Genomic DNA, 24591 nt, shown 5'->3' on the forward strand with positions numbered 1-24591 from the left:
GGACCTGGGGTCTCCTCTGTTCTTTCCTTCTCTCCCGGGTGTGTTGTTTTTAAACACTAATCAAGTTAGCTGGCTCTTTTCCTTGCTTCAGAGGAAAGGAGCTGGTCCGGAGGAAAGGGAAGGGAGAGAGGAGATAAGCTATTCTGGGTGCCCAGCCCCTCCGCCCGCAGGGAGGTTTGACTGACTGGAGGAGGTTCCCCAACCCTCCGAGAGGACTAGAATTACTATCCCTCCCCAACTTTTTATTTTGAAAAAGTCCAACTGAAAAGTCAGGGAAATGGTCCAGTGAACCTTCACCCAGAGTCACCACTTATTAACATATTGTCACACTCGTACATGTAAGCTCTCTAATTTTTGCATGTGAAATATAGTTTTATACACTTTCTGTAATATGTGATATAATGCATGTAATAATTATGCAATCTATAGATTATATACTTTTTTTTTGAACCTCTGAGAATTTGCAGAGATTTCCTCTCTTGTCTGTGAAGGACAAGGACATTCTCCTACATAAGCAGAGCCCCGTTATTATCACATTTGGGAAACAACATTGATAAAATATTTTTTATCAGATATATAGCCTTTGTTTATTTTATTTTTAATTTCAGATAGTTTCTTTTTTTTCCTTTGTTTTTTTTTCAAGTTTTTACTTAAATTCTAGGTAGTTAACATATAGGGTAATATTGGTTTTAGGTGTAGGATTTAGTGATTCATCACTTACACACAATACCCGGTGTTCCTTCCAAGTGCCCTCCTTAATGCCCTTTGCCCATTTAGCCCATCCCCCCCCACACACCCCCCATCCACCCTCAGTTTATTCTCTGTATTTAAGAGTCTCTTCTGTTTTGCTTCCCTCTCTTCTCTTCCCTCCTTCCCATATGTTCATCTGCTGTGTTTCTTCAATTCCACATAGGAGTGAAATCATATTGCTTATCAAATACAGTCTAGCTCCTTAGATGTCGTTGTAGATTACACAGCCCATATTTAACTCCCCCCCCCCACACTATCTCAGTAGTAGCGTAGAGGTTTACCTCTTGAGACCACAAACCCCTAGGGTTTGGAAACTACCTCTTGCCCTCATCTCAGTGCATCTGAGGACCAGCTCGGTGCTGTGTTAATGCTGAACGGGTTTTCGTGAATGTTTCCAAACTGTGTGTGACACATTGTAAAGTGCATTTCAGAACTTCTTAACCTAAGAGTAAAGGCCCCTTCAAGCAACATTACCTAAGTCACAAACACCTTGTGCCCTCTATGGCCCCTTCCGTTCTGCTGCTTGACCCCATCTCTCTCCCCTGTGTGCCCCCCCCCCGACTGCTCCCTGCCCCACCCAGAGAAATGGGCCCAGCTCCGCCTTCCCTCTGGCCTCCATCACTCACCCTGTACTTCACTTCAGATCCCGCCTTCCCTCTCTGCTTCGCTCAGCTGCCACAGCTAAATCCCTCCTTTCATAACACCCCCTCCCTGGAGCCAGTGTCCTCTCTCTCCCTCTCTTGGCTCCCTTTGTGGGTCTCATCACGTCTGTTTTATATAAAAGTAGTTTTAGTGCAAGACTGCATATTAAGGAAGAAAACATCTGTGTTTGGAAATGTCTTTTTTATCTTGATTTCTATTTATTGCATAAATCGCCTTGTGACAACAAGAAAGGTGTCAGCACCACTCCTAATCCCGCTTGATGGAGCACATCACCTGTGTGAGTTTCCCAAATCCTTTCCCAGCCTCGGCCACATTGCCACACAATGGCAGCAGTTTTGTTTTCCACAAGAAGTTGTAAGTTGTGAAGTTAACTGTAATAACTAATTTGTGTCATCACATTCTACAGCTCTTATAAAGGAGCCTGAAAGACACCTTCACAGAATCTGCCCTGGAGTCTCTCTGCGTCCTTGTCCTGTACTTACAGTTAGTGTTTCTCAAGAATTAGAAAGAAGGTTAAGAAAGATAGATGATAGGGGTGCCTGGGTGGCTCAGTCGATTGAGCATCGGTTTTGATTTTGGCTCAGGTCGTGATCCCAGGGAATCGAGCCCCGTGTCAGGCTCTGCAGTGAGTGTGGAGCCTGCTTGGGACTCTCTCCCTTTCCCTCATCCCTTTCCATGGCTCGCTCTCTCTAAAAATTAAAAAAACATTTTTTACTGTTTTTATTTATTTTTTAGAGAGAGAGAGAGAGACAGCATGAGCAAGGGAGGGTCAGAGAGAGAGGGAGACACAGAATCTGAAGACAGGCTTCAGGCTCTGAGCTGTCAGCACAGAGCCCGATGCACGACTCAAACCCACAAATCATGAGATCATGACCTGAGCCGAAGCCGGATGATTAACTGACTGAGCCACCCAGGCGCCCCTCTCTCTAAAAATTAAAAGAAAAACATTGAGGCCCCTAGGTACCTCAGTCGGTTAAGCATCTGACTTCAGCTCAGGTCATGATCTTGAGGTTTGTGGGGTGAGCCCCACATCAGGCTCTGTGCTGACAGCTCAGAGCCTGGAGCTTGCTTCAGATTCTGTGTCTCCCTCTCTCTGCCCCTACCCTGCTCATGCCCTGTCTCTCTCTCTCTCTCTCTCACACACACACACACATTCTCTCTCTCTCAAAAATAAATAAACATTAAAAAATTGTTTTAAGTAAATTAAAAAAAAATAGGTGACAGATGACAGGTAACTCGTAATCCCTTTCCCTGTCCCCTTGCCCCCCTTCTGCAGATAAGACTTGACAGTGCTGTGTTCCTCAGCTTACATTTTAGATGTTTCAGTATTTCATAGTTAAACTAGGATGTTGTAAGCTAGTTCAGGAGGCTCACCACCATTTACAAGACTCATTTCTGTAGGTAGAAAATATATTGCAAGTTCTAAACAAGCAACACACAAGTGAATGGAACACAGACCGTTGACAGGTGTGCCTGCTGGTACTTGTTTCAAAGTCTAAAAGCACAACCCAGGCTCTTCTTTAATCCCAGACATGTCACTCTTTTCTAGTCCATAGTCTATTAAAACGATTGTTGTGATAGTCCTCCCTCCGCCCCCGAGATGCACAGCAGATCTTCCTGATGGGTGAGGAAGGGTGAGGCCCCTGAGAATGGGCCCCCGGGGAAGCGGGGGAGAAAGAGGAGTGCCCCACCTGAGGCTCTAAACTGCCCCCGTGGCTGCTTTGGCTCCCAAGGGCGGGCGCCCCGAAATAGCTCCTCCTCGCTGGAAGCTGCGCGCAGGCGTCCCAGTCCCCGAGTATTTGAGCGCAGAGCTGTAGAAGCCACGGCCCCTGCTTCCAGAGCATGCAGAGCAGATAGACATAAAAGGATAACTAATGATGCATAATAACCAGCGACGAACGACACATTAGTAATTGTGCAGAGTAGAGAGAGACCATCTTGGGCTGAGGTGGTGAGCGAAACTGCGTGGGAGGTGTGGATAGAAACCTAAGCTGGGCCTCGAAGGACGCAGGATAATTGCGGGGAGCAAGGGTGCGGGGGTAAGGATGCACTGGGCATGCTCGGTGGCCCACCTGCCGCTGACAACCTGGGTGCTTGTAAAGCATGCAGGACCCACATGGATCTCTTGAATTATAATTTCTGGGGCAGCACCCAAGGAAGGTTTGCTAGGTTCCCAGAGACCCCAGGGAGAGGAGCAGCACAAACTGCAGAGGGCCTGTGGAAGGAGGTGGAAACCCTTCCTTCCAGGGTGCCATGGGCTAGGAATCACTTAGCCTTTGGGCCTCAGCTCCTCTGGCTGGGGTGTGAAGCCGAAAAGTAGAACAGGTGGCATATATGTGGTGGCATTGCGACCATCAGTTCACCCTCATTTATTGCCGCTTTTCATGCACTGGACACTGAGGTAAGCATTGGTCATACCTCATTTCCCACAACAGCCTTTAGGAAGTGGGAATTTTAGTAGCCTGCTTTCACACATAAGAGAATGAAAGCTCAGAGAGGTTAAGTGACCTGCTCAAAGTCACATTGCCAGTAAGTGGTAGATCTGGATTCCACTGCAGATGTGTGGACAGGAGAGCCATGAGGTGTGGACACAGAAATGTTACGTGATGCCTCATGACGGCAATTAGTCTAGGCTCAGCCACTCACGTTCAAAGGAGGGCTATTTATGCCTACTTATGCCAAATCCATTTCTTTTTATTTAAGAGAAGTTCAAAGCTACTCTGTTCCAGGCAGGGAAAGTTCTGGACAGAGACCCTTGTCCTTTCTCATGGTAACTGACCCAAATGGCCCTAAGGATTTTAGACTAATTATTAAATGTTTATTTATTTTTGAAAGATAGAGACAGAGCGCCAGTGGGAGAGGGGCAGAGAGAGAGGGAGACACAGAATCTGAAGCAGACTCCAGGCTCTTAGTTGTCAGCACAGAGCCCGATGTGGGGCTCGAACCCACGAACTGTGAGATCATGACCTGAACCAAAGTCAGAGGCTTAACCACCTGAGCCACCCAGGCGCCTTGGTTTTAGACTGTTTAAGTCCCCTCCAATAAAGTAAACTGTCCCACTGTCTCACATAAGGAATTCTTTGGTTGGGATAGCAGAGTTCATTTTTACTCCCTCTGTCCAGAGACAAGTGGGTTTTCCCCTGCTCTCTCCATTCACATCGTGAAGTCTATTTTGTTTGAAGGGTGAGCCAGGAGTCCCTACAGATACAAACACGAATCACAGGCTTCCACCGTGGGGACCGTGAGCCAGAACCGACTACACTCTGGGGGTCTGGGACAGAAGCTGCACAAAGGAACAAAAGGAGGGCTTTGAAAGTCTGAGGGCACCTCGAGGCTGGCAGTGTGAGGCGTCTCTACATGCTGCATCTGGGCGGCAGAAACATCCGAGCACAGAAGGGCACACAGCAGAACAGTGAAGCAGCGCCTGCCTCTCCCTCCCTAGACAGAAGTACTATTTCTCCCACAGTCAGACTTTGGCCTTGTGCCGGGAGCTCCATGAAGGCAGGACTGTGGCCGCCTTGCCTCCAAGAGCGTAGCATGTCCGAGGCACAAGGTGCGTCTTTGCAGAGTTAGTGTTGCTGTGTGGCAGGGGGCCAGGCTCCGTGCTCATGGTATAGACACCAGAGCTGTCCTGTCGCCCTTGGGAGGTGTCTTGGGAAATTCAGACTCTCTCTCTGAATAGAGAATGCAAATTGCCACTTGGCTGTATAGCCTATAATTAATCTTATCTCACTGGTAAACCCATAATTCATGCTGCGCTTTGTTTTGTTTTTGAAAATGAAAACTGGGAGTCCTGAGAGACGAACTCACTTTGATCTCAACAAGTGAAGTCAAAGTACATTTCTATAGTATTTCTGCTTAGAATGTGCTGATGGATGTCAAACAGACAAGTAGGGTCATGGGCATTTCCAAAGGGCTGGGTGGTTTCATCACTAATCACCATAACTACACGCTTGTTCACATACTGGTTCCGCTGGCTACAGAGACAGAGTTTGTGGAAGGAGGAATAGAGATTTGATCAGAAGAAGTTTAAATAGAAACAATCCCTTTTACTGGGGTAGAGTGGGGGAGGAGGAGTGAATTAGCCCACCCTGTAGGCTGGGAGGAGGCAGGAGTGTGAACAGAAAGTTGACCGTCAGCTCATTAATGGCACCACTGCGCTGGCTGTGTGTCGGAGACGTGGGGATGAGAGTCCTCCATGCGAGGTTGTCATCCCACTGAGGACTGAGTTATGTGGCACCGCCCACAGCCTGTCATCTCCTCAGCCTGGCACAAGGGCACACGTTCGAGGTGCAGAGGAAGGGCTTCTGGGACTTTTTCTGGCCACAGAGAAACTCAAAGGCTACTGAGCAGAGGTCACAGCTGTCTTATTGACCTCGTTTGCAATTTCTACCCAGCAGGATAAAAATATCTTTTAAAAAGAATGCTTTTAAGGGAACATTCTTAGAAGCCAATATTCTTAACTTAACTTCTATATTCCCGGGGCAGCTTGTTCTCAACTGTTATCTGCAGATCTCAGTAGAAAAGGGTGGCCAATGCTCTGTCAAATCAGAAAAGTAGGAAGGGAGAGCAGGACCCACGGGCAACCAGCGTCCTACGGGCAGAAGGGGATCCAGGCCAGGCTGCCTTCTCCTGGCCAACTGGGTGAGTAACTGGGAGGAATTCCTTCCAATTGGGAGAGGCAGAGGAAGGAGTTGGAGAAAAGGGGAGGTGCATCTCCCACTATCTGGTGGCTTTGGGTGGCTGTAACTTATGTTTGCACATAGTGCTCAGGGGTGCAAGCACAGCAGAAGAACCCTAGAACACCAGAGCTGGGTGGACAGAAAGACCACCTGAAGTCACGAGTCAGCGGAGGACCGCTTTTATCGGGTTTTCTTACGACTTGGACCATTTCAGCCTGTTGATGCAATTAAAAAAATAGTGCTGGGGGATATTTCAGGAAACAAGATCTTTGTAATGCTCAGAACAAAAATAGAGGAGAGTTTGTTATTTGTCTAGAAGCCGCTCATGACAGATGCCGAGAAACCAAGATCAGTTGCCTTAGGGGAAGATACTGAAGAACCTACATTGTCCAGAAAAGTTCAGCAACACATACACGCACACACATCTTCCAGCTCCCCTGCAGAATGGCCCAAGGCAGCAAGAACATGAAATCTAGAACAAATCACTTGACTGCCCCATCAGGAAGGCGACAGAGTCACTAGGATGGCAAAATGTTATTCCCCTTGCCACTGTATTCTTTGGAGACATTTCCCTCCCATAGGCTATGGTGGACATGCATTGTTTTATTTTGTTTTACGTAATCTCTATACCCAACAGGAGGGTTCGAACTCATGACTCCAAGATCAAGAGTCACACACTCCACCGACTGAGCCAGCCAGGTGCCCTGAGCGGCAGTTGAAACAAGAGGAGCATTGCATATTACAGTTAGGAAGAAGTTCCAGCAGAAAATTTGGGTAAAATTTTGAAGGTGGAGAAAGAGAGGTGGGGGGAGGGGGAGTCTCAGTGACGGGCTTTGTCTGGTGGATGCCATCAGACTTCATGTAGTAAAGCTCTTTATCTCTGTCGTCTGATCTTAAAGTTCTTCAGTGTTTAATGTGGAGAACACGTCACTGATATAGGCCGAAGGGAAGTCCAGAGACTTTCAAACAACACAGCCAGGGACCGCAGGGTTCAGGTTTAATTTAGCTGTGTGTTTATAAATACACTGACACTTCATTATCTTTCTCTTGAAAAAAAAAAGAACTTTATCTTTTTTAAAAAGTTTATTTATTTTTGAGAGAGAGAGAGGCAGGAAAGGCAGAGAGAAAGAGAGAGAGAGAATCTCAAGCAGGCTCTGCACTATCAGTGGGACTTGATCCCAGTAACTGTAAGATCATGACCTGAGCCAAAACCAAGAGTCGGAGGCTTAACCAACTGAGCCAAACAGGTGCCTTGGGGAAAAAAATCTCTCAGACTGGTACATGGATACTTACAGTGAATGAGAGAATGTGTGTTTAATTTTTAAAGTACAGGGGAGTGGACCGGAAGAGGCTGGACAACAGCGTAAAGAGGAGCAGAATGGAGTTTTATCTAGATCACTGTTTGTCAGAAATTCTTGTTCTTCTATGAGTGGTGTTTGCATCCATGATCCCGGGGTAGGGTCAGGGGGTGGGCACCAAGCAGCTGGATAGGGGAGAATCCAAGACACCCACCCCATCCCCTTACACACATGCACACATACGCGCACACACATGCACACACACACACTCACACACACACGCCCTAGATCCATAGAGCCAGTTTTTCTCTTGTTGCTGTAATTTTTTTGGCAACAATCAATCCCTTTAAAATTTCTACTTTACAGATAAAAGAACCCACTGAACACAAAACACTAATTACATGCATCCCCTCGTGTTCATTTCTAATCCTCGCCAGTATTTATGTAAGACATCAGCGTGAACCTACTACTTTGTGTTCTAATTTTTCACTACATTTTCAGCATCATGTTTCCATGTGTGGATAGTTAACTTCTAGTCCCTGAAAGCACCAACTAGTAGGAGACACACAGTGCCATTTTTTTAATTACCAACTTCTAGCCATCCTCCAACTATTGGCTCTGATGGGGGAATATCAGATCTTTGCAGTTATGAATAGTGATACCAGTCATCCCCAGGCATCTAGAAAGGCAGAAAGTGATCCAAGCTAAGCAGAAACCTGTTTCAAGTCTCAGACCATTTCGAGAGCTTGAAAAGTTCAGGCCCAGATGAAATGAAGTTCACTGGAAGGCCTTGGCTCCGTACTACTTTATAACAGGTCATAGGTTTAAAGTCCAAAAGGGCTCAGATTTCTACCCCATATTTGACGTGTGAGGCCTCAATCTGGATTGCTGAGCCAACTTCCCTGCACCTTGGTCCCCAGCAGGGATTTGGTGGTGCTGAGTCCCCGGCCAGCCCTCCCCACTGAGCTGGCCATCCCCACTGAGGCACTTGGGGACAGAGACACTGGTCATGCTGGCATCCCTAACCTGCATGCTCCTCTCCCTGGCTCTTCTGGCCTAGGGGAGAAGTGACTCCACTGACCCACTGCTATGGAGTAATGGGTGGATTGGCCTCAGGAGAGGCAGGCGGAATCAGTGAGCAGCAGCGCCACTCAGAGCCCGTCAGACTGGCAGGGGCACAACATGAATGCAGGACAGCGGAGCGCTGACAGACTGGTCACAGCCAGAAGCAGCTGGAATCTCTAAGAGTGGGGCCTCAGGAAGAGTGAACAAGCCCGGAGCTGAGGAGCTAGCGGTGCCTCCCACAGGGTGGCCTTTTCACCTCGCGCCTTTGCTCTTTTCCTTTCAAAGACATACTTACAATTCATATAAAATATATGGCATGTTCAGCTTAAGAGACAGAGAGGGTTGTCCTTATCTCTTTGCAGGCAAAACCTGCTTCTTTCTTTGTTATTCTCTTCCCTGCGCGGCCTCCAGGACGAGGTGAGTGCTCTGAGAAGCTTTGGCGAAGCAAGGCCTCTTACATTCTTCTGAGTTACTGGTGAACCCCAGGCTGCACTTCCAGTCCCGCAGAGTGAAGTCAGCCCTTTGTTCTTAAATAGAGCCTGTGCAAGGCCTTGGTGACTTGCTGTCTATTTTTGTTTGGTTGGTTGTTTTGGTTTTTCCTTCTCAAATTACTTGACTGTGATTTGACACCTCGTGCAGCTTGAAAACTGTAGTTGATTTTTTGACTGTCACACGGCAGACAGAATGCTTCACGCTTGACAGAGGCATTTGTAATCCCCATTAATTAATGTGGTTTAAGATGTTTGTTGAGTTAATACCAAAGATGAGTAAAATGCATAATTTTGTTCTCTCTGTGCTTTTCCAACAGAGCTCTCAATCCCATTGGTTTAAAGCTCTGAGGAGACCCGCAGATCTGAGTACTGAGGATTCGGTGCGGGTCCTCAGCAGATGGGTGTCGGCATCATCTCCTAGCCAGCAGGATGGATACCATGCCCTTAAATTCCCAGAAGGAACTGTCAGCCTGTAAGGATAAAGAAGACTGTCAGGAAAATGGAGTTCTGCAGAAGGGTGTTGAGGATAAGGTGGAGTCTGGCCAAATCTCCAATGGGTACTCAGCAGTCCCGAGCCCTGGGGCAGGAGATGACACTCAGCACTCCGTTCCAGCTGCCACCACCGCCCTAGTGGCTGAGGCTCATCAAGGGGAACGGGAGACCTGGGGCAAGAAGGTGGATTTCCTCCTCTCGGTCATTGGCTACGCTGTGGACCTGGGCAACGTCTGGCGCTTTCCCTACATATGTTACCAGAATGGAGGGGGTCAGTATCATGGGCCACGAGCAGAGGCTGTGACCCAGGGATGGTCTGTACATCCTCTTGGGAGGCCAGAGCATAAATCATATCTTTTCTGTCTTGTTTCACTGAGGCATCTGGGAGCGTGACTGCTAAGATTTTCAAGCGAGTCCAAAAGACAAATCCCCCAGGAAGCAAAAATGCTAAGTCAGCATGTCTGGGGTTCTCGGGGTTATGAAGTTACGTAAAAGCTCTCCCAAACCCAACCTCATCAGATTTTCAGCATCCGTACCTTACTGCTTCATTTGTAGCAGAGCCCCCTTCTCATCCCTGCATTATCCGAGCTGCACTCACACAGCAAGTCCAGAGAGGTTACATCCATGTAAGGAAACATTGGGAAGTGGCTCCAGGGTCCCAGGCCCTTCTGGGTCGGAGAAGGGTGTCAGCCCAGGTCGAGTCTGGAGTTAGAATCTGAGCGTGATCCAGAGCTGAACCCAGCCACAGCATGGCATCGATGCTAACCCATACCACACGTGCATATGCCTTGTGTCTCCTACAAGAGAGCTACATTTTTGAGGCTAGAGGCTACTTCTTATTCCTCCTTCTGCCTTCAGAGCAGTTAACTTGTAGATTATCTAAACCAGTAGCTGGCTGGAGCATGGTTACAGGCACCCCAGAGAGGAGAGGGGAGGGAGTGGGTAGGTATGGGGCTCTGTGTTGACAACAGACTTGCTATCAAAATGGAAAAAGGACGAGAAATGAAGGTCAAATCAGTCAATATTTATTCTGACAGAAGCTCTGGGCACTGACTTGGGAGGGCAGCTAAAACGAGGTTTGGGGGAGAATTCATTAGTGTCCTTCCTCATTTCCTCAATGGCCTGACAGAGTTGCCAGGATTTGCTGCATTTTTTTTAAGGACCTTGGTTTTTGCAGCTGCAAAGGCAGTTGGAGGGGAGGCTGGGGAAACCCAGCACTCCTGCCTGGAAGAAGCGGAAGTTGGAGTCACCTTATCTCCAACCTGGGAGGGCTCACCTTTAGCCTGAGCTTTATATAAGGGGCTGGGTCACTGGTGACGTTTCTCCTACACCAATTCTCCACCACGAAGCTGGACAGATGCCATCCTGAGATAACAACGTGGTTCTTATTCTCAAGCCAGATTTAGCTTGAGCTAAATCAGTGTGATTGTAAGTCAGGTGGGACTTCAGGTTTCTGGGTTCAGAGCAATTCAGGCTGCAGGTGAGCAATCTCCACCTTGGTGTTTCCACATTCTGCCTCAGCCACGAGAGCTGGGACATGCCAACATCTCCAGTGACACGGCAGCCCCATGCTTCCCCATTCTGTGACAAACTATCTTTATCAGCCACATCTGCAAAGGTGGCCTGGAATGGAGCATTTGGCTCAGCAGAATTATGGACTAACAGCTAAATATCGATAGCAAGTGTCTAGGGCCAAGGATGGTACAGATGAATAAAAATACTGATTTGGTGACTTGCAGATTGTTGCTGCTATTGTATGGGTTGTCACAGGTCATCTGTCCCAAGGGTCTCAAACTCTGCTCTGTGTACCAGCTGCATCAGAATCACTTGCACAGCTGAAAAGGTTTTGTCTTACCACAGTATCTGGAATTTCTGCTTCAGGGAACTGGTGGATGTGTGTTCTTAAGCTCACCGGTGATTATCCTGTGTGGTTGGGTTGGGGAACCTCAGCCCACTACAATCCTGTCATTAAAAAAAATTGCTTTTAATACTTTATTTATTTTTAAGAGAGAAAGAGACACACACAGAGTGTGAGTGGGGGAGGGACAGAGAGAGAGGGAGACAATCTGAAGCAGGCTCCAGGCTGTCAGCACAAAGCCTGACTCGGGGCTTGAACTCACCAACTGTGAGATCATGACCTGAGCCGAAGTCGGACACTTTACCAACTGAGCCACCCAGGTGCCCCTCAACTCTGTCATTTTATAAGGGAGGGAAAATAGAGGTTCGGAGGGGAGAGGTGACTCAGGGTCCTCCAGGTGGTTAGAAATGGGACCAATTCTGAGGCCTGGTGTGTTAGTCCCAAGACCAGCTTCCTTTCCACGCACTCTCTGCCTCCTTCATGTACTCCCTAAAACCCCTGTGTCATCGTGGAGCTCTGGTAGAGCACTAAGAGCAGGGTGGCACATGTGAGGTCCCTTGGGGCACGGTGGCTTCATGACACTCGAGCCTCAGGTGGCCCCGTGAATCTCAGCATGTGCCCAGTCAGTCAGGCTGTCCTGGGACGGATGTGAGCAGGGAGTAAAACTGTCTTTCATCTGCCGTAGGGGCATTCCTCCTACCCTACACCATCATGGCTGTTTTTGGGGGTATCCCACTCTTCTACATGGAGCTCGCGCTGGGCCAGTACCACCGAAACGGATGCATTTCAATATGGAGGAAAATCTGCCCAATTTTCAAAGGTAACTGAAAGGCTTGGGTGGGCCAGAGGGTGAATGGGTCCTACAGGGCAGAGGTGATTTCCATCCACATATGGGAGCCAGGGACCCTCTTCCAGAATCAATTAGGCCTTAAAGTATCTCTGGGAGATTACTTAAGGAATTATGTTTTTGACTAAGTGGTGGTATGAGATTGTTAAAGGGAAACAATAAATGGCAATTAAAAGTAAACCTGGGGAAATCGCCTGGGTGCCTCAGTCAGTTATGTGTCCGACTCTTGGTTCCGGCTTAGGTCGTGATTTCATGCTTTGTGAGTTCAAATCCCTCATGGGGCTCTGCATGTGGAGCCTGCTTGGGATTCTCTCTCTCACCCTCTCTCTGCCCCTCGCCTGCTCACACTTCCTCTCTCTCTCAAAATAAATAAATAAACTTTAAAAAATGTTATTAAAAAAGTAAACCTAGGTGCCTGGCTGGTGTAACATGTGACTCTTGATTTGGGGGTCATGAATTCGAGCCCCACACTGGGTATAGAGATTACTAAAAAAATAAACTTAAAAAAATAATTAAACTAAAACAAACATTTACTTAAATAAATAAAAGTAAACTTATAAATAAATAAAAGTAAATCTAAGAGACCTTTAAGTAAAGAAAATAAACTGATGGTTGCCAGAAGGAAAGGGGTGCAGGGGTGGGCAAAACGGGTAAAGGGTAGTAGGAGACACAGTTGCAGAATGAATAAGTCACAGGGATAAGAGGCACAGCATGGGGAACACAGGCAATGTTGCTGTAATAGCGTTGTGTGTTGACAGGCGGCAGCTACGTGTAGGTGGGCACAGCATAACACTCAGCCTTGTCCAATCACTGTGCCCTACACCTGGAACTCATGGAACGTTGTGTGTGAGCTACACTGAAATAAAAATATTTTTTAAAGCAAACAAAATAGAAAAAAGTTTACAGCATTAACAGCACACACACATATTTTCTAAAATGTGTAATCCTGCAAATACACCCAAGGAATTTGCCACATCGTCACCTTTCAGCCACCTCCCAGAGTCTTGGATACGAAGTGAACGGCCGCCCCCACCTCCCTCCCTCCCCTGAGCTGCAAAACCCTCCGGGGACCGGGGCAGTCTCTCACCCTGGGACTGTCCTTTAACTTCCACCTCCCTCCCGTCTCTCCCAGGGATCGGGTATGCCATCTGCATCATTGCCTTTTACATCGCCTCCTACTACAACACCATCATGGCCTGGGCGCTCTACTACCTCATCTCCTCCTTCACGGACCAGCTGCCCTGGACCAGCTGCAAGAACGCATGGAACACCGGCAACTGCACCAACTACTTCTCCGAGGACAACATCACATGGACGCTCCACTCAACGTCCCCTGCGGAAGAATTTTACACGTAAGTGCATGTAAGTGAGGGGGCGGTCTGTTCAGAGCAGGCCACGCCCCTGGAGGTTGACTTCATAGGAAGGAGGCAGCTTCACCTTTTTCCTGACAGATTTCTGAGGGATGAAGCTCTTAGGGCGGCGGGGAGTAAGTGTAAGTGAGGGAGTGGCAGACTCTGCTTTGAGTGCTCCCTAATCTGGTCCTTTGTGCTGCCCCCTCCTTTCTTTCTTTTTTCTTTTCTTAAACTCTCTTTTTAATGTTTATTTAGTTTTTTAAATATTTATTTTGAAGAGAGAGAGAGGAGTAGGGGCAGCGAGAGACAGAAATAGAGAATCCCAAACAGGCTCCACGCTGTCAGCACAGAGCCTGACTCAGGGCTTGAACCCACAAACCATGAGACCTGAGGCAAAATCAAGAGTTGGACACCCAACAGACTGAGCCATCCAGGCACCCCTGTTTATTTATTGTGAGAGAGAGAGAAAGAGAGAAAGTGAGCACAGGGGAGGGACAGAGGGAGAGTGAGAGAGAGAATCCACACTCAGCGCAAAACCCAATGTGGGCTCCACTGTAAGATCATGATCTGAGCCAAACCCAGGAGTCGGACCCTTAACCGACTGAACCCCCCAGGCACCCCTGACCCCTCCTTCCTGATGTGCCAGGCCAGGCAGCCCCCCCCCACGTGGCCAGGCTGATTGCTCCATTCACACTACAGACTTCCTCCCCCGAGTCAAAACCGCCCTTCTTCCTTCCATGGAATCAGAGCCTCCCGTTGCTTCAGTCATTTAAAACCATCCAAGGTCCCTGGTGTCATGTGTTCACCTCACAAGGGGCATCTATCCTTTGGAAGACAATGCCTGGGGCGGGTAGTATCCTTCAGTGCTGGAATTTCAGCTGCAGCCCAGGAGATTGGAACCTGGGGGTAAGGAAGGGGCCCTATACCCACACCTAGATGCTGCCCCAGCCTGGAGTCCGCCTTGGCAGCTGCGTGCTCTCCTAGGGTCTGTGGGCTGAATGTACTGCCCCGTCCATCAGGACCGGCGGACCCAGCTCTTCCTGAGGAGCAGCGACGGCTTAGTCCTTGCAGCACATCCGGGTCGAGTCTGTTTCTTCCCCGGACAGCCCCCTGGACGTTCCACAGATGCATCCTCAACTCACCGCTCAGACCGGTTCATGGCCCTTCCTTTCTCGCTCTCCTTAGGCGCCACATCCTGCAGGTCCACCGGTCCAAGGGGCTTCAGGACCTGGGGGGCATCAGCTGGCAGCTCACCCTCTGCATCATGCTGATCTTCACCGTGATCTACTTCAGCATCTGGAAAGGCGTCAAAACATCTGGCAAGGTGAGGAGGACTCTGGTTGCCCAGGGGCCCCAGAGGATTCAGACTCAGAACTCAGCAGCCCAGACAGCCATGGACAGAGGGACATTGTCTCCTTCAACCCCAAACACGGTTTATGATGCTCAGTTTCTCTTTACCAGATACGTTTAAAAAATTCCAGAAATGGGTTAATCCCAGGAACATATTATATGATTTTTTAAAAAAATTCCTTTAACCCACTGGTGGTGTCACAATTATTACTAGTGACAATAATTTATTGAAAACCCATGATGGGCCATGATGAGTGCTTTATATGCACTATCTACTTTATTGTCTTTTGCTAAATGTTTTCCCATATTACAGACAGGAAGTGGGTTTAGAGGTGGTAGTATTGGCAAGCTGTGAATCAGATCTCTGTCCGACTCTAAAGCCCCTGATATTTCTGGAACCCCACCCTGCCTTCTATAGTCACAGAAAAGAAGAGGTACATCTCCTTCCTTGGAGGTTTTTGAAACCTGTGTTTCTACCCCCTTTCTTTACAGGTCGTGTGGGTGACAGCCACCTTCCCTTACATCATCCTTTCGGTCCTGCTGGTAAGGGGGGCCACCCTCCCCGGAGCCTGGAGGGGTATTCTCTTCTACTTGAAACCCAACTGGCAGAAACTCCTGGAGACAGGGGTAAGAGAATGAGAAAAATGATATGCCCCTGTCTGTCATTTTACTAACTGAAGCTAGTTCCCCACCCCCCATAGGGACAACTATTGAAATTTCGGTTTAAGGGCAAGTCTGCAATAGTGCTTTAAATCAGAAATAGAAGCATAAGAAGTAGAGTTGAGGCCGGTATATTGGTTTATGCCTCAATGTTAGGAGGAGAAATCACATTTGTTGGCACTTGGTATGTGGCCATCCCTGGCATGAGCTTTGAGAGCTGGGTTTTCACTTTCCACGTAGCCCCCTGGAGGGAAGAGTGTGGACCTGGGGCATAGCCCTCACCCCTGCCTCTGCTGCCTTCCAGGTGTGGGTGGATGCTGCCGCACAGATCTTCTTCTCTCTTGGTCCCGGCTTTGGGGTCTTACTGGCTTTCGCTAGCTACAACAAGTTCAACAACAACTGTTACCAGTGAGTATCTTGGGCCCCTCTCCCAAGCAAAGCCTGAAGGTGGGTGAGCATCAGTCAGCTGCTGGCCAGGAGGAAGGGGATCGAACCAATGGCCTGAGGCTGGCTGGCCTCAGGTGTGCCACTGATCCCGGACCTGTTCCCTCGTGGCCAGAGCACCCACCCAGTTCTGTTCCCTCATGGCCAGAGCACCCACCCAGTTCAAAGCCTCACCCAGGCCATTCAGAGATTGAGAGGCACCCCAGGCTGCTTTTGTTTTGTGAGAGTCTCTGTATATCAAAAAAATTAAGACATTCCAAAGCATATTTACAAAAATTGCAACATATATTAAATATTTAGATTTCACTTAATGTGTTGAACAAAAATTGTAATGTGATAGTTTCCTCATGTACATAGTCACCAAAGTGTGATGATTGAACTGTGTTGGCCGATACAGAACGCCATAATTTTTGTGGCAAAATCATGTCAGAAATTTTTTTGAAACAGTGAGTGTTGTACCAATTATGATTTCAATATCACTCATCATCTTTACTTATTTACTTTTTATTGTTTATTTGCTTTCTTTGAGAGAGAGAGTGAGCAAGGGAGGAGTAGAGAGAGAGGAGGAGAGAATCCCAAGCAGGCTCTGCACTATCAGCGCAGAGCCTGACACAGGGCTCCATCCCATAAACTGTGAGGAGATCATGACCTGAGCCAAAACCAAGAGTTAGATCCTCAACTGACTGAGCCACCCAGGAGCCCCCACTCATCATCTTTAGAGTTAACTTTTTGTTTTAATGTTCTACCATACATTAGTTGCTGACAGTGTCTAGCAATCTAATTGTGCTTGTTCATAAGATAATTAACGCATTCTTTTATTCTTAAAAAAGGAATTCACAAAATATCCTAAACAATGTAGCATTGCATTGGGACCCCAGCCTGAAGTTGTATGATAGGTGTTCTTTTAAAAGTTTCAGGATATTGGGGCCCCTGGGTGGCATCTGACTTCGGCTCATGGTTCATGAGTTTGAGCCCCAAGTCAAGCCCTGGCTCAGAGCCTGGAGCCCACTTTGGATTCTGTGTTTCCCTCTCTCTCTGCCCCTCCCCCACTTGCGCTTGGTCTCTCAAAAATAAATAAGCATTAGAAAAATGTTTGTTCATTTAAAGTGTCAGGATATCTCTGTGACAGTCTTATAACCTCATTTGCACATAATTTCAAAAGTCTGCATCTGAGGGCTTGTCCCCCACTCCAATCCAGACCATGTTTCCGAGCAATTCTTGTTGGAAATCAAGAGGTCTGTGCTGTTCCTGTTCACAGCAGGACCATCTCTTAAAACCAGTCCTGACCTGCTGCTCTACCGCACCGTGCATGGTGGTAATGGCAGCCTGTGCTTCAAGCCACCTTCCATTCTGAGAGGCTGGGCCCGGGAGGAGCGGAGCGGACACCAGAATAGGCCTGAGGTCCCTGTGAACTCAGCCTGTTCGTCCGTCCTTGCCTTGGCTGGTGACAGGTGCTCTTTAGACTCTCAACTTGGTGAACTGAGGTTCCCTTGGGTTTTCTGCTCCAGAGACGCCCTGGTGACCAGTGTGGTGAACTGCATGACGAGCTTCATCTCCGGATTTGTCATCTTCACGGTGCTCGGGTATATGGCAGAGATGAGGAACGAAGAGGTGTCTGAAGTGGCTAAAGATGCAGGTGGGAATGTGGGTTCCATTTACGTTCCTTACTCTTCGGTGAACTACTTGGCTGCTCTGTGGATCTTTACAAATATCTAACATTTAAATTATTTCTGAGTGTTCCTTTAAAAAATTTCTAAGGTTTTAGGGAAACTTATTGCCTTGTGTGTGCTTTGCCCTGGTGGGGATGGGGCAGCTCCCCTGGCACCCAGTTCTGGGGCCTTGAACACACAATAGGTTTGAAATATGACTTGGTTGAGGGCTTTTTAAACCAATGGGTTTGGGTCCCAGTGATGGGTACAAGTCTAGTAAGCAAACGATCCTTAGAATTTCCCCTTGCAGAAAAATAAAAGGTAGATGACATAGTCACTCTATTGTATTGTGAAGTTTTCATGGAAGAGGAGTGATAGATATTGAAAAAGTGGCAATGGGATCTTGTGGATGGAATCCTGGGCTCTCCTGCCAGCGTGCTTCTGTCCTTGGCCTGATGCAGAGCTCTGATCACCCCTGTACCCCAAACTAAGGCACCCCTATCTAGCTCGTGAGAAGTTGAAGACAAGTCGCTCACACTATCAAAAAGGACTTTAAAATAGCGGGAAGCCCTTATTCCAAAGCTTCTATGACTCTTCTGAAATCAGTTTCACGTCTCCTACTGTTTTGGAGCTAGAGCCATCAGAGAGAGCTAAATGCTGTGAAATGTTAGAGCTATCTGTCCTGGCCTCGTAAGAAGCTCTGAGTTGTTTTCTGGAGGAAATGTATTTCTGTGTGCAGTTTTGCTAGTCTTAGGTTCTTGGGTTTGTTTCCATACCCCACATCAGCTGAGAGCTCATGCTTCCCAAAATGGATACTATTCCCTGGCTGCCTCCCAGGATCAGCATGGGCAGGTGGGATGGTGTGGAGTGTGTGGAAGTGTTTGGTACCTGTCCAAGCCTAATTCACATGTCAGGTCTTGTGACAAGAATTGTTAATTGTTGGGGCGCCTGGGTGGCTCAGTTAAGTGTCTGACTCTTGATCTCGAGTCACAATCTCGCAGTTTGTGAGTTCGAGCCCCGCATTGGCCTCTGCACTGATGTTTCAGAGCCTGCTTGGGATTCTGTCTCCCTCCTCGCTGCCCCTTCCTCTCTCTCTCTCTCAAAATAAACAAACACACATTCAAAAAGAATTGTAATTTTTGGTGTGGCTGAGTTTTCTGCTGAGACATCTTTGCAGGGCAGGTCCCGGGGACTACCTCTGCTCTCCTTCTCTATCTCAGGCCCCAGCCTCCTCTTCATCACATATGCAGAAGCCATAGCCAACATGCCCGCGTCCACATTCTTTGCCATCATCTTCTTCCTGATGCTGATCACACTGGGCCTGGACAGCACCGTGAGTGGACGGAGAGGGAAACCTGGCTCTAAGGAGGAGGAAGGGGAACAGGGAGAGGAGAATGGGGAGCAAGAGGAAGGGGAGGGCCGGAGAAAGAGGAGCACAAGGAAGGGAGAGCTGCACCTATCCTTCCTTCCCATCCCAGCCACCTTAGGTGGTCTTGGCTGCTCCCTCCCAGGGCTCCCTCAGCCCCTGTTCGGTCCCCACTGCTGGTGCTCACAGCTCTCTAGTGTGTTCAGGGGTCATAATGGGCGAATGAGGGTAAGGTGTCTGCAGAGGCCAGGGCTCAGCATACATGAACTGTTATTACTGGGCACTGTCCCTTAACCAGATGGCAGTATTTAAAGGCAAGAGCAAGGTCACTCTTGTGTCTCAGTGCCCTGCCGCCCCGCATTTGGCTCAGCACCCTGTACTTCCTAGTGTGGAATGAGTCTTAGCTTTGAGGTGGCCTTTCTGGTGCAATCAGAGTCTCCCCCAAGAGACATCATATAAAGAAGTCCTGTCCAGGGGCTACATTTTCTTTCCTTGATGTCATTAAAGTTGGGTTCTAAATGAGAGTGTGAAACTGGGTAATGTATTTCCAGGGAGGGCTGGTGTGTGGGGTGGGGAACGGGCAGCTCAACCAGCCGCTCAGCAGCCCTCCCTCCTGTTCATCATTCTCGATGGTGACAGACTTCTCCTGAGCTTCCCTGTGACTGCTTGTGTGTCCCTCTCAGTTTGCAGGCTTGGAGGGGGTGATCACAGCTGTCATAGACGAGTTTCCACACATCTGGTCTGGACGCCGAGAGTGGTTTGTGCTTGGTGTGGTCGTCACCTGCTTCTTCGGATCCCTGGTCACCCTGACTTTTGTGAGTACCACAGCCCTCAGCTGGGAGCCTGAGAAGCTGTTCCCTTCCTTCTACTCGACACGGTGCCCCGGCTTTGGGGCCAAAGTAAGAGGGGTTGTCACTGCTGTTAAAATGTCACCAAGGATATGAAGGAAAGTTGTTTCTGGCAGCATCTGTTTGTAGAATCTGTGCCTGGTATCTGGAGGTCTTAGCATTTTACATTAGACCCAATTTAGATTTCAGGATTGGCAGGGTATCTAGAGAAAAACTAAGATTTGCTCTTCTAGTCTTTAGGGCTGCATTCATAGGATTATTGCCATGGTGGCCACATATGCAGAATATCTGAAGGCTGGCATCTCATGTTTGTCATGTCACCTTGTCTCCTCCAGGGAATTTGCAGTGGTGAGGAAGTCAGACCCTCTCCTGTGATTTTCTCTTTCTTTCTTTCTTTCTTTCTTTCTTTCTTTCTTTCTTTCTTTCTTTCTTTCTTTCTTTTTCTTTTTCTTTTTGTAGCTGAGGCACATACTGTTAAATGTAATCAGATAGCACCCACAGGCATCCTGGGCTTGTGTCCGCCTAACTCAAGGCAGATTTTGAAGATCTGAATCTTCAAGCCGTGACCCCAATGCCTCTGGAGCTTTCTCAGGGTTGTGGGGCCCTGAGGAGGATCCAAAGGATTTGTGAGCTAAGATAGAAGACAAAGCCATGGCCAGTGTGTTCAGTGGGTCTGATATTGTGAACTCTCCCAGGTCCAGTCTTCAGGGACCAAGATTCTTTTTTTTTTTTTAGATTTAAAAAAATTTTTTAAATTTTACTTATTTTGAGAGAGAGAGAGTGAGAACAAGTGCATGGGAGGGATGAGGCAGGGAGAGAATTCCAAGTAGGCTCTGTACTGTCAGAGGCAGTGACCTGGGGCTCAAGTTCACAAACTGTGAGATCATGACCTGAGCCAAAATCAAGAGTTGGTCACTTGCCACCCAGGCACCCTGAGAGACCAGGATTCTTTAGGGCAGAGTACACAGTAGGTATTCAGGAAAGTGAAGGAAGTTGAAAAAATATCCAGGGACTCTTTTGGGTTTGTTGCTTTTTTTTAATTTTTTAAAATTTTTACTTATTTTTAAGAGAGCACAAGCAGGGGAGGGATTGAGAGAGAGGGAGCCACAGAATCCCAAGCAGGCTCCAGACTCTGAGCTGTCAGCACAGAGCCCATTGCAGGGCTCAAACCCACGAGCTGTAAGATCATGACCTGAGCTGAAGTTGGACACTCAACTGACTGAGCCACCCAGCCAGCCCTTAGTTTGTCTCTTAAAAGTTAGTGGGAGAAAAAACAAGGAGAGAGTGCTCCACAGGACAGGAAGAGGCATCTGATGGGATGAAATCTGGCCCACACAGTGAGGACTGGTCCAAGAGGCAGGCTCTGGGATATTCATATTAGGTCGAACGTGGGAATTTTCCAGAATTATCCGAAATTAAGAAGCTGCTTTTGGCCTTTTTCATAAAGAGAAGGTGGTGCCTCAGGGGGCCTGTACTCAGGGTCATGATGTCATTTCCAGGGAGGGGCATACGTGGTGAAGCTGCTGGAAGAATATGCCACAGGCCCCGCCGTGCTCACCGTTGTACTGATAGAAGCAGTTGCTGTGTATTGGTTTTATGGTAAGATGCTCCCTTCCCCCAGTCATGGTCACACCAGCCTGTAGCCACCAGAGTAGAGAAGGGCTGATATTACTGAAGAAAGTCAGGGCAGGGTATGACACCTCCCACTGGGTCTGTAAACTAGACTCCGCAGAGTGCCTTCTTCAGAAACAGGTCACCATTTCCTCCACACTCTGTGCCACAGATTCCCCTTACTCTTGGGAGGGTGTTTTGTTTTGTTTTGTTTTTCGTTCTGAGTTTAAATGTTCACCCAATAGAGACAGGCTGAAGCAGTTCCATATAGCTGGTCCACAGTGGATGCTTCAAATACTGTCTCTAGGAATTGAGCATGAACTAGTGCATGGCAAGTGCATCTGCAGAGTGTACAACATCCCACTGTTTTATAGAGTGGCCCGCAGTTTAAATTTTGCAAGCAAGAGCTCCCTGCAAAGCCCTGAGTTAGAGTTCAGGAGATTATCTTCCAGGGAAGAGGCGAGAATGTTCCTGTTTGGATTATCTGCCTTGTTGAAACCCCCAAATAACCCCCTCTGATCCCGGGATGGATTCTGATAAGGGTGAACCTAGCAGGAGCACAGGGAGTGAGCTAACATGAGTCCCAAGAAACCATGGCGGGGGGCAGGGGGGAGGGAGGCGGGGATGACCCAGGAGTTGACATGAAGGAAACCAGATTCAGAGATACTGCTCTTCATCTTTAAAATCAAGAAATGATGATTTTATTCTGAAAATGCCTTGAATTTCCCCCTAATTTCTATGGTAACAAAATGACTTTGGCCTGTTTGTTGTTACACATAATATGAAGAAGGGGAGGCCCCAAATTCTGAGTAGCACATGAGCCCAATCTTGAAGACCGAAGCCCTCCCTACCTTCTCAGTGATTCTGAGAGTGTGAGGCACGGGAGGCCCCCCCAGGTGTTGCTGGGTCTCTCAGGGAAGCAGTTGCCTCACCCGCCCCTTGATGTCTCCCCAGTGCTCACTGTCACATGCTTTTTATGGAAGAACCTTGATCTTGATCTGGCAGAGGAGATGGGCAATACATCATTAAAATTTTCTCTTGGAAGTTTCCAGCAAAGGGTTGAAGTCAGCCTCTGTCAAGTGGGCTCACAATTCTAGAAAATTCTTTTCTCCAGTGACAATACAATTAAATATATGCTGAGATCTTGGAAAAGCAGTGTGGGCACCAAGGGGGGTGGTTAGGCCCCTCCCCAAACGTCCACCCCTCCTCCCACTCCTACTCTGTGTAGAAAGAACGTTGCTTGCTCTCCAAAGCAGTTTTGTGACAAGTCCACTGTCCAACTTTCAGACCACATGGGTGCCCCTGAGCTCTGCTGTGGAGAAATTCCAGAGCTGCTGATGTCTCTGAGAATCAAGGGGCAGGACTGCCCATGTCTTTCCTCAGTCAATCTTTTTCTCTTTTGGGTGGTTGTAGGCATCACTCAGTTCTGCAGTGATGTGAAAGAAATGCTTGGCTTCAGCCCCGGATGGTTTTGGAAGATCTGCTGGGTAGCCATCAGCCCTCTGTTTCTCCTGGTGAGTTGTCATTTCCCTCTCCTTCTGCCCTGAAGAAAGATTCACTCAAACACTTATAAAAAGTAAATTTTATTGAAGTATAACAGATATAGGAAAAAGTGTGCCTATCTTAAATGTACATCTCATTGAAATTTTATAAATGGAGCACACTTTTGTAGCCAAAACCATGCTAAGGAAACAAAAACATGACCAGCACTCTAGAAGCCCCTCTGGGGCTCCCTCCCAGTCACTGTGCTCCCACGCTTCCCCCTCTGCGGACCTCTAACACCATAGAAGGGTCTGGGCTTCGCTCCCTGCTGCATGTTTTGTATCATTCCCCAGCTCAATGGTAATGATCAATAACATTTATTGAACATTAAATGCCAGGCCAGACTTTGTACTAAACTTACACCCATGGCTCTATTAATCCTTACAACAATTCTGTGAAGTAGTAATAATTCTAATACCCCATTTTACATTTAAGGAAATTGAAGCCTTAAAGAGTGCCAGGTCACAGGACAAGTAAGACTCATTCAAGATCTGGGAAGAATTTACTAAGCTGCTCTTGAAGGCCCTGGTAGGGGCCCTCATAATTTTGTATTCATTTCTTTTTTTTTTTAATGTTTATTTATTTTTGAGAAGAAAGAGAGCAAGAGACAGAATATGAGTGGGGAAGGAACACAGAGAGAGGGAGACACAGAACCCAGAGAAGGCTCCAGGCCCTGAGCCATCAGCATAGAGCCTGATGTAGGGCTCAAACCCATGAACCTTGAGATCATGACCCAAGCCGAAGTCAGATGCTTAACTGAGTCACCCAGTGCCCCTGAAATTCAGTTTTTTAAAGATGTTAAAGATGCCCCCCACAGAAGTCCTCAAGCATGGGCGTGAGTCAGAAGTAGAATTCATTTACTGCCAAAGGACCTGGGTGAGAATATTCAGTTCCCAGAGCTACCTACTTGCGAGGACGCATTCAGGGCTCCCTCCTTCCTCAGAGCACGTGCCTCTGCTTTCCTCCCAGTGTCCCTCTGAAGGAGGTAACTTGCTCAAAGGTGGATAAGCGCCCTACTCAATCCCCAGTGTGCTCTGAGGTAGTGCGGGCTAAAGTGACTCTGTGTCCGCACAAATTACTCTCCAGTTCTTTCATCTGTAACTTTTATCTTTTATCTGTAACTTTATTTTGGAGGGAATGTTTTAACCTTTTAGAGCCAAAAGTTTGTTGGACTGGTCCTTCCATCCGGCTCCAGCTTGGTAGGAGTGTCTGGGCCAAATATTTTGCCTCAGGGACAGCTCTGCCTTTGGCATATAGCTGTTACTTCCCATCTTTAAAAACAAAAACAAAACAAAAAACCATTTTGTATTCTGTTTTGACTCTCTGGGCAGCCCTTTGTTTGGTATTTTATAGCCATACATCTGGACAATGACATATAAGATGAACGGTATGTTCATTCTTGCCTCTGAGGTGCTGCCTGTGTCTCTCTCTACCCCAGAATCCCTTCTTGACTTCCATTCCCCTGGACTCTGGAGTTTCCCAAAACCAAAGCCAACTATTGTCTGGGGCAACAGATAATTCTCAGGGCCCAGCAGCTCTGGTGTGTTCCCCTATATCTTGGCCTGGTAGTTCCTTATTACCTTATCAGCTCAGTGGTGCTTTTCCGTAGATTTTATATATATA

At 47.8% G+C, this 24591-nt stretch overlaps 1 protein-coding gene across 1 annotated transcript in view; it reads left to right on the plus strand.

Moving 5' to 3' along the window:
• Nucleotides 1-24591, plus strand: part of SLC6A4 (solute carrier family 6 member 4) — a 42974-nt gene that overhangs the window by 11445 nt on the left and 6938 nt on the right. Inside the window, exons 3-13 of the mRNA XM_029929179.1 lie at nt 9267-9712; nt 11985-12119; nt 13279-13498; nt 14684-14822; nt 15341-15475; nt 15813-15916; nt 17461-17588; nt 18822-18934; nt 19651-19782; nt 21315-21414; nt 22840-22940. Coding sequence (XP_029785039.1) covers nt 9379-9712; nt 11985-12119; nt 13279-13498; nt 14684-14822; nt 15341-15475; nt 15813-15916; nt 17461-17588; nt 18822-18934; nt 19651-19782; nt 21315-21414; nt 22840-22940 — 1641 coding nt within the window. The 5' untranslated portion in view covers nt 9267-9378. The remainder of the gene's footprint in view (nt 1-9266; nt 9713-11984; nt 12120-13278; nt 13499-14683; nt 14823-15340; nt 15476-15812; nt 15917-17460; nt 17589-18821; nt 18935-19650; nt 19783-21314; nt 21415-22839; nt 22941-24591) is intronic.

This window comes from Suricata suricatta, chromosome 17 (genome assembly GCF_006229205.1).
Source record: "Suricata suricatta isolate VVHF042 chromosome 17, meerkat_22Aug2017_6uvM2_HiC, whole genome shotgun sequence".
Classification (NCBI taxonomy): Eukaryota; Metazoa; Chordata; class Mammalia; order Carnivora; family Herpestidae; genus Suricata; species Suricata suricatta.